This window comes from Mytilus galloprovincialis, chromosome 3 (assembly GCF_965363235.1).
Source record: "Mytilus galloprovincialis chromosome 3, xbMytGall1.hap1.1, whole genome shotgun sequence".
Lineage (NCBI taxonomy): Eukaryota > Metazoa > Mollusca > Bivalvia > Mytilida > Mytilidae > Mytilus > Mytilus galloprovincialis.
Window position 1 is genome coordinate 1,170,556 of NC_134840.1, and position 12,348 is coordinate 1,182,903.

Here is a 12,348-nt window from a genome sequence, read left to right on the forward strand (position 1 = left end):
GGTGACGTTCCCTTGTCACCATCTTACGGTGTTTATATATCTCAACTTGTACGATTCGCTCGTGTATGTAACAATGTTTTAGATTTTAACGAGAGAAATTTATGTATTACTGAAAAATTATTACACCAGGGTTTTCGATATCACAAACTAGTCAAAACATTTACTAAATTTTATCATCGGTATAAGGACATCATTCGTAAATATAGCTCAACATGCAGACTTCTTTTACGTTCAGGTATTTCACATCCAATTTTTTATGGAAATATTCTTTATAAAGCACAAAGGTGTATTCACCTCAAAAACTAACAAAACCTTTGAATAGACTTACTAAGAAGGGATATAGTTACGATACTGTTGTCAGGTCATTAAAGATTGCATATTTTGGCGTTAATATTGATTCACTTATAGGGTCTTTGCATCGGAACTAAACACATTTATTCAAAAACCAGTTGTTGGCATGACACGGGTTATGTTCTTCTCATATATGTTATGATGGTATGATACTAAACCCCTAACGGGAAGGATTGTGCCTGATGTTCATATGATGAAATCATAATCTTTCAGTCAGTTTAATTGAAGTCTGGAGCTGGCATGTCAGTTAACTGCTAGTAGTCTGTTGTTATTTATGTATTATTGTCATTTTGTTTATTTTCTTTGGTTACATCTTCTGACATCAGACTCGGACTTCTCTTGGACTGAATTTTAATGTGCGTATTGTTATGCGTTTACTTTTCTACATTGGCTAGAGGTATAGGGGGAGGTCTCCTTAGTGATGTGATCCAATCTTGAGGATCAGATAGAAAGAACTATACAAGTGAACTTAAATTTCAAACTTTAAAACTGGCGAGGTATAGGGGGAGGTCACCTTAGTGATGTGATCCAATCTTGAGGATCAGATAGAAAGAACTATACAAGTGAACTTAAATTTCAAACTTTAAAACTGGCTCAAATTGAAGTCACAAATCTGAGATTACTATAACACATGTGATATAGTAATCTCAGCACAAATTAAGCAGGAAATTGGTGTGACAATTGGTGATTTCAAAAACAAGAAACAAAGGGCCGATTAAATCTGCTTGCCACTTTTTAACCACTGTTAACATTTTATTTTGTCGAAATTGGCCACAAACGGCAGTTAAATATGATATGGCCATTCGATAAATAACGGCTCCTTTTGTCAAGGGAGGTAATTATGGCGGGATGGAAAGGTTAAAGGTGAAGTTTACTGTCTGACACCAAACATGGCTGACGAACAAGCAAGTTTCGAAGCCCTTCTGCAGGGTTTAATGAGTGATGATAACGATTCAAGAACACAGAATGAGGTAAATCATTAATTTTAAAGTACTTTGTAACTGCCTAATTCTTGATATCACATTATTTATACCACATTAAATCGTTTAGATACGATATGCCCACATCCACACGTGGTATACAGATGATTGACCGTAATGATTAATATTTGGCGCTAAATTATTTTAAAGTATAACCTGTAAGATAAAATAATGCAAAGACAAGTCCTAAATGTCATGGGTACCTTATCTAATCATTACAAGTTACGTATATTCAAATAATATATTAGTAATGCCCCCATAGAGTTTAGTGCTGGACCATGAGTCGTCACGCGTCAAACCGTCTACAATTATCGTCAAATCTGTTACACTTGTACCGTGAATTGTCGAGCTAATCTCGATGTGATTCGTCAGAGGTCTCAAATAATAACCATTACGGGTATGTGTTGAAAATAATCAATGTGCTTTGTCAATATAAGTTGATCCGTCATATTGGTCAATTTGGTGTCAGTGAAAAGTTGGTTAAAGTGTCTAACGTAACACCCAAATTGCACCTATTTAGCAAAAATAGCAGTGGAAATCTTACAAGATTTCCTAGAGACTAAAACAATTTGTATTTTTATAATTTGATACTATGCATGTCTTTCAATATAGGTAAACATATTTAGATATACACAGTATTTATAAACAGATGAAGTGTTTACTGAAAAAGCAAAATGTACCGAAACGTCACCTTGCGACGTCATCAAAACATCATCTTTTAAAAATCAGCAAATACAATATGTTTCAAGTATCCATTTCTGAAAAAATGAAGAGTAAGCATGGACATATATCCAATTGTTCAAAATGTTTGAAAAAAATAAACAAAAGCTCTGTTATTCGACTTTTGACGATGCGAATTTAAGCATGGATGCAATTTGGGTACTCCTCATTACAGAATCGTTGATGGTTTGGAGGTAAGTTCAGACCATTTTTTCTAGATGATTCCATATGGATTGAATATCAAATTGGTTTACCTATATAATAAAGAAGGATACGGCTACAAAATAAACACAAATTTGAAGTTTTTGTCTTGATCATAAAAAAACGTAGTTGAAAAAACTGTCAAAATATAGTGTTTCCTGCAGCTTTTAAAAAGGGCAGGATAATTGTTAGCTCAGAGGGCACATTAAGCGCGATGGACAACAATTTTAGGGCACTTACTTAATATAAACAGGCAATTTCTATAAAATGGATTCATTTAAAACATACTAGTTTAATGCTATAAAAAGGACATATACATCTGTAATAAATCATTAAAACAAATTGTTAAACAAGAAAAAGTGTTAAAAACATATATATGAAATATTTAAAACAATAAACACAATTAAAAACAAAATCAGTTCTTTAAAAATGTTTAAAAACAAGAAAGAACTATGTAATATATATAAAAATATTGCTTTGGTCATATCAATTGTCTGACAAATCCTCCTTTTTTTCCCCTAAAAACAGGTTGACACATTCCCTGATATCCAAATCATCTATTGATTTGGTATAATTTTGCTGACACTAGAACAAGATTGTTTACAGTTGACACATTCAGTCTATTTCTGCGTTGTGTCACAAACATTCCGTGCCTCTTTGGTGCTGAAAATAAATAAATTACACATAAAACAAGAATATCTTAAATAATCTGGAAGTTTTTTTCATAAATTGTTCCTTTCTTAAATTAATTCAAATTAAAAACTGAAGAAGTAAATTGAAAAAAAATAATTTGATGAAAAAATGAATTAATTGAAAGTAATTAATATGCAAGTGATTTCATGAGATCCTTGGCCTAACTCAACTTTAACCTTAAATTATCCCTATGACAAAAGTTTATTTTTACCCCCGAACTAACACCGTTGCAAGTGCGTAACCATTTTGTAATAAAAATCTACAAACCTTTGAAAAAATGATAAAAGCTTTCTGCATTTTGCGGCCTGTTTCTCATTTTCTCTTTCACGTTTTCGCTTCATCCGATTTGTTAATGGCATGATTAGTATCTGTATTCACTATTCAATCTATTGCAGTTTGCTAATCAGCTGATTACGAAATCGATTACAAAATGGCGTCCTAGTGAACTTTTGTTTACGTTTGAAGGGAAATAACTCGAGCGGTATTCATAAAATATGTCTTTCAGTACCGGTTGTTAATTACGACAATAAAGGCATGGCGTCAGGAATTTCGACAAAATTAGGGCAGGGCGCCAAATTTTTTTCCCAAAAAGGGCAGGGCATCGAGAAATCGCGGCAGGGCGCCATTACACGCCAAAACCACCTGTAGGAAACACTAAAATAGGTGCAATTTGGGTACTGTCACGTTGCAGTCATTGTCTATATCTATACCTAATTATGACCATTTTGTTGTTGATTAAGGTCCCAAAAATAAATACCTGTGTGTCAGCTAACCTTACCTGTTTTAGGGGCGTAGCTAGAATCAAACGTTTTGCAAGCAACTACTGCGGAGCGGAGCCAGGCGAAAAAATTCTGGGACCCTTTTATGCTGAAAAATGTTTTTTTTTTTTCGTTTTTGGTTATAGGACGGTTAAAAGAGGAGCTATATGTAGATAAGACTTAAGAAAAATTTATGAATGTAAAACTATTACTTTGTCAATATTCCCACTGAAATCCCGATGAATATGCAGTAATGCTAGTAACTGTGGTTGTTCATTGTTGATCGTACATTTGTTTTCAACATACTGAGTACACTGATTGATCTCCATGGTAGCACTCGCAAGATGTTACAAACCAGGAGACGTGTTCGGCATTGAGCAACCTCCCAATTGAATTCGTCAAAATTACATGCCAGGTCAGTTTCGTATGTCTCAGACAATGTTGAGATTTGTTCGTTTGTTATATTTCCTACAACACGATGAAGCAGATACATCGCAAAGAAGCGGTTTTCTGATAATACTAGATGCGACCCCACTCTCCAGTTCCCTTATCATATGGTCTATGAACGCAAAAAAAAATTAGACTTTCCTATACTGTTTTGGCGTGTTAGCAGGGTGATTGGCTCCGGTAGTCTGTCGACCACATCACCTCCGCATGTTTTCAATGATATTGAAGGGTTCTGATAATTCTAATGCCGATTGGTACATCTCATTTCAAACTGATGAAACGTACACTGTAAAATGTGCTCCAAAACTACATGTCTTAGACGGAGTATTACAAATTCAAATCTTGTAAAAGATACAAGTTACTGTCCGATTTGTCATAATCTCCAATAAAACTTTTATTTTTTTTGAAATGTCGTTATTTAATGATTTTCATCAATTAATAAAGTGACAACATAGGTGTTTCCTTTTAACATTGAATTTATAAATTTAAATTTTGCCATCTATTTGTTTGCATGCCAAATCGATGTGCACCCAACTGCTTGTTAGCGTATAGGGAGCTACGCGCCTGTGTTTGATTTTTAGCGCTTACCCTAACACTTTTTGTGCCATGTCATTTTAAACAAGCTCTGTTAAAGTCGGACAGATTCCCAAGTAATAACCAGCTAAAAAATATTTGCAAAATAAAATGATATTGTCTATCTACCTTATTTTATTTTTTCCCAGCATGTTGGCAGAAACACATGTATTTTTATTTTTGGCCTAATCCAAGCCAGGTTTTGGCAACAGTAGTTTGTATGATTTTCACTTTAACATGTTTAATGGGTTTGAAATAGGTTGTATGAGTTTTTGTTGAGACTACAGCTAGAGGACTTCAAATTAGTAATCAATAATGATTCTATATTTAAATGTTTTGTAATATTATGTGTTGTGAAAAGATGTATTAGAGATTTAAAAGGAACATGGGTACAACCTAAAATGATGACTCAAGTGTATACATTGATTAAGCATGCAGTCATCAGATGGAAGGATTTCAGATATCTAATTAGGCATTGTCCATTTCTACTTTTCTATTTACCAAGTGACTGCTGGAATTATCTGTTGCAATGAAATCAAGTCTCGCTGAATTGAAGACCCATTGGTGGCCTTCGTCTGTTGTCTGCTCTATGGTTGGGTTGTTGTCTATTTGACACATTCCCTATTTCCTTTCTCAATTTTATTCAGAAAACATTAACCAAAGTTTAAAGATTGAAATTATTTATTGTTCTTAATGTCTGATATAACAGGTTCATTAGGGAAGTAATGTTAATTTGTAGAAACTATATAAGTTGCTAGAATAAAAAATCTGAAACAACACAAATAGCACCTCAATGACAAACAGTGTAGATTAATTTACAACACATTGTATTTTAAATTTGTTTTATTGTTTTGTAGGGATTATATGACAAGATACCGGGCCCTACAAAATTACCAATGTTAGTCCAGTCTATGTCCAATAGTAATATATCCATTGAGGTAAGTAAATAAGACAAGATACCAAACCCTATCTAATTACCAATGTTAGTCCAGTCTGCAGTAATATATCTATAGAGGTTTGTACCTATCTATTGGTGATAAGGGGTTGTGCTGTTGTTCCAAATTACCGATGTTTGTTCAGGGAGACACATTGACATGTTAACACAAGGTCTCATTATAAAAAATTTCATTTTATGAGACACATTTACAAGTTTTCCTCAACAGACAGACTTGACATGCATGATAAACAAGCATGCGAAAAAAAATAAAACCAGGTTTGACTTTGCCCTTTTTGAATATATATAATTATCAATTCTTTTACAGATAAGAACACTGTCATCTGTTTTATTAAGAAGATTATTTACAAATGAATTTGAAGAAGTATGGCCAAAATTGTCACCAGAGCTCCAAGCAGCTGTGAAAGAAAAATTAATGTGTGCTATAACAGAGGAGTTAACTCCCCCTGTCAGACGAAAGGTGTGTGATGCAACAGCAGAATTGGCTAGAAATATGATTGGTAAGTTTCTACTGTAAAGGTTACGCTGTAACAAAGAAACACAGAGAAGGCTTTGATTTTGACATGTCAAATCCTACTTGGTTCTAAAATTTGTGATCAGGTTGGCTCAATAGAAATCAGCTATTGTTAAGAATTACAGGAACCATTTTAGATATTATTGAATGATGCATTTATTGTCTGATGTCCCCTTTCAATTATGGTCTAATTTTAGCGCAACTGGTCTAAATAATAAGTTAGTGACAGCTTTAGTTATTGCGAACCCTATGATAGTTTTCCATAGATTCACCTGCAAGTTAGCTGTCGATTTAAACTTTTGTAAGTTCTATTGTCCCATCTAACAAATACAACAGGTATTGTTCTCTGTATAGTTCATTCACCAGGACCTTTAAATTTCTTCTAGGAGAAATATATCACTCATTGATTAATTTACCTGACCAAAAAATTATCTGTTTTTTTATTGAAATACTTCTATAAACTTACATAAAGTGTATGCAATATTGTATTTATTCAATATATCATTAATATATTTTCAATCTGTTCAATATAAAATCTGTTTTAATAATAAAAAGATTATTTTAGACACATTTTTTAGTATTTTCCAATGTTTTTTTTGTTCATTTATAGACTTATGTTTATGAAGACTAGCTTAATTTAAAAATAATAATATTCAAATCTTTATTTATCAAACACACAAAAAATTTTATTGAATATTTGGTCAGAAATCAACTTTTAATTTTTAAATCATTATTAATATTGAACACATTAAAAACGAGTTTTTGGTATTGAATAAATACAACACCACATGCAGTTTTGTGAGTCCTTTCTTAGTATTGGTATAAGTATTTTTTCATCATTGACAGTTCAATTTTTTGTTCAGGTATATTAATCAATGAGTGATATATTTCTCCTAGAAGAAATTTAAAGGTCCTGGTGAATGAACTATACAGAGAACAATACCTGTTGTATTTGTTAGATGGGACAATAGAACTTACAAAAGTTTAAATGGACAGGTAACTTGCAGGTGAATCTATGGAAAACTATCATAGGGTTCGCTATAAGTGCTGGCAAACTAGGTTACAATCTTTGTTCAAACACATTTATGATTCCTTTTATAGAAATACATTAATTGCTAAACCCACATAAAACCATAATTAAAAATGAATAATGATTAATCTATATTATATTTGATAAGCAAATGACTTTTGACCTCAAAACTTTATTTTAGTGATTATTATGTTTCAAGAGTAGAAAAAAATATGTAAAAATGTCTAAATTATGTCTGCTAATCTATACTATTAAACGAGAAGACCTCATTTTGTGTGTCGCTTCTCTTCCTTCCACAATAAATTAATCATCATGCCTCTGTGTTCTTTAGGTAACATGCATAGTCGCATTTGTCATCCATTCTTATGATTATTCAAATTGAGTTATTTTGGGAGAAAAACGACAAACTAGGTGTCCGGATATTGTTTCCGTTATCAGACTGACTTTTAGCATAGATAAGACTTCCTGTTTTAAACATGCACAAGAACAACCAATCGTATGATAGATTACAAAAATGAAAAATAAATAAGCCAATCAGAGCGTTCTCCATATCATGGTTTTTAGATCGCAAGAACCACAACTATTATACCTCCTTAAAAACAGTTATGTTTTCGCGTTTATCCACCTGTAAACTACGATTATACTACTATAATATACAGAGACTCTCTGTATTCTATCTACTTTTTTCTGAAATATTTACCATCTAAGGGGTCATACCAGTTGCATATAAATTGAAATAAGTAAAACATGTGGAAACCGCAAGAATGTGCCATAGTATACGGATGCCACATCGGCACTATCATTTACTATGTTTAGTGGACCGTGAAATGGGATAAAATCTCTAATTTGGCATTACAATTAGAAAGATCATATCATAGGGAACGTATTTACTTAGTTTTGAGTTGGTTGGACTTCAACTTCATCAAAAACTTTAACATGAAGCGGGACAGACGGACGGACGAACGAACGGACGGACAAACAGACTAGAAAACATAATTCCCATAAATGGGGCATACAAATTTATTGTTGAAAGTGAAAGTAGTGATTTGGCCAAAAGAAAGTAGGGTAGAGATTAGAGGGAGGCAGGACTTATTCGGGACGTCGGGATCGGGTGTTTTTAAGCTCGGGATTACGGAATTGATCTTTACTCGGATTGATGGATTGTCCTAGAAGCACATTTTATTAGAATAATAAGGTAAATAAGCAGTTTCATTTATTTCATGTTTGAAGCGGTGCAAATTTTTAATTTAATTTGACTTTTACCAAAAAATGCATTGTAGCAAAGGGGAAGAATAATTGTGGTATAAGGCCAGAAACACGAAAAATAATTGAATTTAACAGAAAGGAAACACGTAAGGCCAAAAAAAAATATATGTCTGTTTCCTGTTTCCTGACCGACCCTGACTCAAACCCCCCGACCCTAGATCTTTTTATTCAAATCCTGAAAAAAATCGTTTCCGGTCCGGAAAAATTCATTTCTGGTCCGATCCAGATCCGTATTTTACTATACCCAAACAATCAAAATGGCTGCTTCCAGCACAAATGTGCTACAATTAAGGTTTAAAAACGTCAGCACTGGGAGGATTATTCAATTAAAGCTTCTTAAAAGGGATTAAATCATTTTGGGGTACAGGACGCTAACCAAACATGACATTTAACCGACTGTAAATCTGACAGGGAGTGCAAAAAAAAAAAAAAAAAAAAAAAAAAAAAAAATTCCCGACCTACCGACCCTGATATATTTGCCTTGGAAGCAGGAAACAGACATATATTTTTTTTTGGCCTAACGGACTTTGGAAAAAAGGGAGAGGGCTTTTGATACCTTATATGAAATTCTTCAGTCATAATATCTTTTACAAAAATTCATCCTACAACAGCTTACAAGCTGTATATGCCCGCGACTAAAAGAAGAAGGTATTTTGAGTATTAAATCTCGTTCTTTTTTAAAAAATAATCTGATCCACCAGCTGATAACCAAACTTTGTCCTATCATCAGTCAGGCTTCACCAGTTGCATGAGAGGAAGGGGAGAAATATAAATACAGACTGATTTGAATCATTAGTTATTTAATCATTTTATCTCTCTTGTAGATGATGAAGAAAACATGAACTGGCCAGAAGTCCTGAAGTTTATGTTTGAAAGTGCAAGTTCTCCAGATTCAGGTTTAAGAGAAAGTGCTCTTCATATTTTCAAGTAAGTGAAAAACGCCAAAATATTCTGTCTAAAGATATGTTTTCCAAGTCAGGAATATGACAGTTCTTGTCCATTTGTTTTTGATGCATTTTGTTATTTGATTTTGCCATGTGATTATAGACTTTCCAAATTGATTTTCCTCTGAGTTCAGTATTTTTGTGATTTTACTTTTTATTACAGCCATGCATAGAACTCATCCCCCTTTTTGCCCTTGAAACTTGAGAAAAGTTTTCTTCTTGGGCTTAACATGCAGGGACTCTGGAAAAATCATTGACTTGAAACTTGGTAAAATGTGTCCATTGAAAAGTTATTTCTATTCCTGAGATAAATTTAACTCCAGTGCTGGTTGATGGTAACAGGATAATACAAATATTTTTGCAGAATAAATGATTTAGCAAATGATGTTTAATTCTTCATTGTTTCCATGGATGTGTTTGATTCTTCATTGTTTCCATGGGTGTGTCTGATTCTTCATTGTTTCCATAGAAGTGTTTGATTCTTCATTGTTTCCATGGATGTGTTTGATTCTTCATTGTTTCCATGGATGTGTTTGATTCTTCATTGTTTCCACGGATCTGTTTGATTCTTCATTGTTCCCATGGATGTGTTTAATTCTTCATTGTTTCCACAGATGTGTTTGATTCTTCATTGTTTCCATAGATGTGTTTGATTCTTCATTGTTTCCATAGATGTGTTTGATTCTTCATTGTTTCCACAGATGTGTTTGATTCTTCATTCATTGTTTCCATGGATGGGTTTGATTCTTCATTGTTTCCATAGAAGTGTTTGATTCTTCATTGTTTCCATGGGTGTGTTTGATTCTTCATTGTTTCCATAGATGTGTTTGATTCTTCATTGTTTCCATAGAAGTGTTTGATTCTTCATTGTTTCCATGGGTGTGTTTGATTCTTCATTGTTTCCATGGATGTGTTTGAATCTTCATTGTTCCCATGGATGTGTTTGATTCTTCATTGTTTCCATAGATGTGTTTGATTCTTCATTGTTTCCATGGGTGTGTTTGATTCTTCATTGTTTCCACGGATGTGTTTAATTCTTCATTGTTTCCATGGGTGTGTTTGATTCTTCATTGTTTCCATGGATGTGTTTGATTCTTCATTCATTGTTTCCATGGACTTGTTTGATTCTTCATTGTTTCCATGGGTGTGTTTAATTCTTCATTATTTCCATAGATGTGTTTGATTCTTCATTCATTGTTTCCATGGATGTGTTTGATTCTTCATTGTTTCCAATGGGTGTGTTTGATTCTTCATTGTTTCCACAGATGTGTTTGATTCTTCATTCATTGTTTCCATGGATGTGTTTGATTCTTCATTGTTTCCACATATGTGTTTGATTCTTCATTGTTTCCACAGATGTGTTTGATTCTTCATTCATTGTTTGATTCTTCATTGTTTCCATGGATGTGTTTGATTCTTCATTGTTTCCATGGGTGTGTTTGATTCTTCATTGTTTCCACAGATGTGTTTGATTCTTCATTCATTGTTTCCATGGATGTGTTTCATTCTTCATTGTTTCCACATATGTGTTTGATTCTTCATTCATTGTTTCCACGGATGTGTTTGATTCTTCATTGTTTCCATAGAAGTGTTTGATTCTTCATTGTTTCCATAGATGTGTTTGATTCTTCATTGTTTCCATAGATGTGTTTGATTGTTCATTGTTTCCATGGATGTGTTTGATTCTTCATTCATTGTTTCCATAGATGTATTGATTCTTCATTGTTTCCATAGATGTGTTTGATTCTTCATTGTTTCCATGGCTGTGTTTGATTCTTCATTTATTGTTTCCATAGATGTGTTTCATTCTTCATTGTTTCCATAGATGTGTTTGATTCTTCATTCATTGTTTCGATGGATGTGTTTGATTCTTCATTGTTTCCACGAATGTGTTTAATTCTTCATTGTTTCCACGAATGTATTTGATTCTTCATTGTTTCCACAGATGCGTTTGATTCTTCATTGTTTGCATGGATGTGTTTGATTCTTCATTGTTTCCATGGATGTGTTTCATTCTTCAATGTTTCCACGGATGTGTTTGATTCTTCATTGTTTCCATAGATGTGTTTGATTCTTCATTGTTTCCATAGATGTGTTTGATTCTTCATTGTTCCCATGGATGTGTTTGATTCTTCATTGTTTCCACGAATGTGTTTGATTCTTCATTGTTTCCATATATGTGTTCAATTTTTCATTGTTTCCATAGATGTGTTTGATTCTTCATTGTTTCCATAGATGTGTTTGATTCTTCATTGTTTCCATAGATGTGTTTGATTCTTCATTGTTTCCATAGATGTGTTTGATTCTTCATAGTTTCCATAGATGTGTTGATTCTTCATTGTTTCCATAGATGTGTTTGATTCTTCATTGTTTCCACGGATGTGTTTGATTCTTCATTGTTTCCATAGATGTGTTTGATTCTTCATTGTTTCCACGGATGTGTTTGATTCTTCATTGTTTCCATAGATGTGTTTCATTCTTCATTGTTTCCATGGATGTGTTTGATTCTTCATTGTTTCCATGGATGTGTTTGATTCTTCATTGTTTCCATGGATGTGTTTGATTCTTCATTGTTTCCATGGATGTGTTTGATTCTTCATTCATTGTTTCCATGGATGTGTTTGATTCTTCATTCATTGTTTCCATAGATGTGTTTGATTCTTCATTGTTTCCATAGATGTGTTTGATTCTTCATTGTTTCCATAGATGTGTTTGATTCTTCATTGTTTCCATAGACAATGATAGATGTGTTTGATTCTTCATTGTTTCCATGGGTGTGTTTAATTCTTCATTGTTTCCATGGGTGTGTTTAATTCTTCATTGTTTCCATGGATGTGTTTGATTCTTCATTGTTTCCATAGATGTGTTTGATTCTTCATTGTTTCCATGGATGTGTTTAATTCTTCATTGTTTCCA

The 12,348-nt window shown here is 33.1% G+C and overlaps 1 protein-coding gene across 3 annotated transcripts in view; it reads left to right on the plus strand.

The window, feature by feature from the left end:
- The first annotated feature begins 1,185 nt into the window (after nt 1-1,185).
- The window catches only part of LOC143066905 (importin-5-like), a 52,474-nt gene continuing 41,311 nt past the window's right edge, over nt 1,186-12,348 (plus strand). For all 3 annotated transcript variants that reach the window (XM_076239737.1, XM_076239739.1, XM_076239738.1), the window contains exons 1-4: nt 1,186-1,322; nt 5,581-5,661; nt 5,986-6,178; nt 9,313-9,415. In XM_076239737.1, coding sequence (XP_076095852.1) covers nt 1,242-1,322; nt 5,581-5,661; nt 5,986-6,178; nt 9,313-9,415 — 458 coding nt within the window. In that variant the 5' untranslated portion in view covers nt 1,186-1,241. The remainder of the gene's footprint in view (nt 1,323-5,580; nt 5,662-5,985; nt 6,179-9,312; nt 9,416-12,348) is intronic.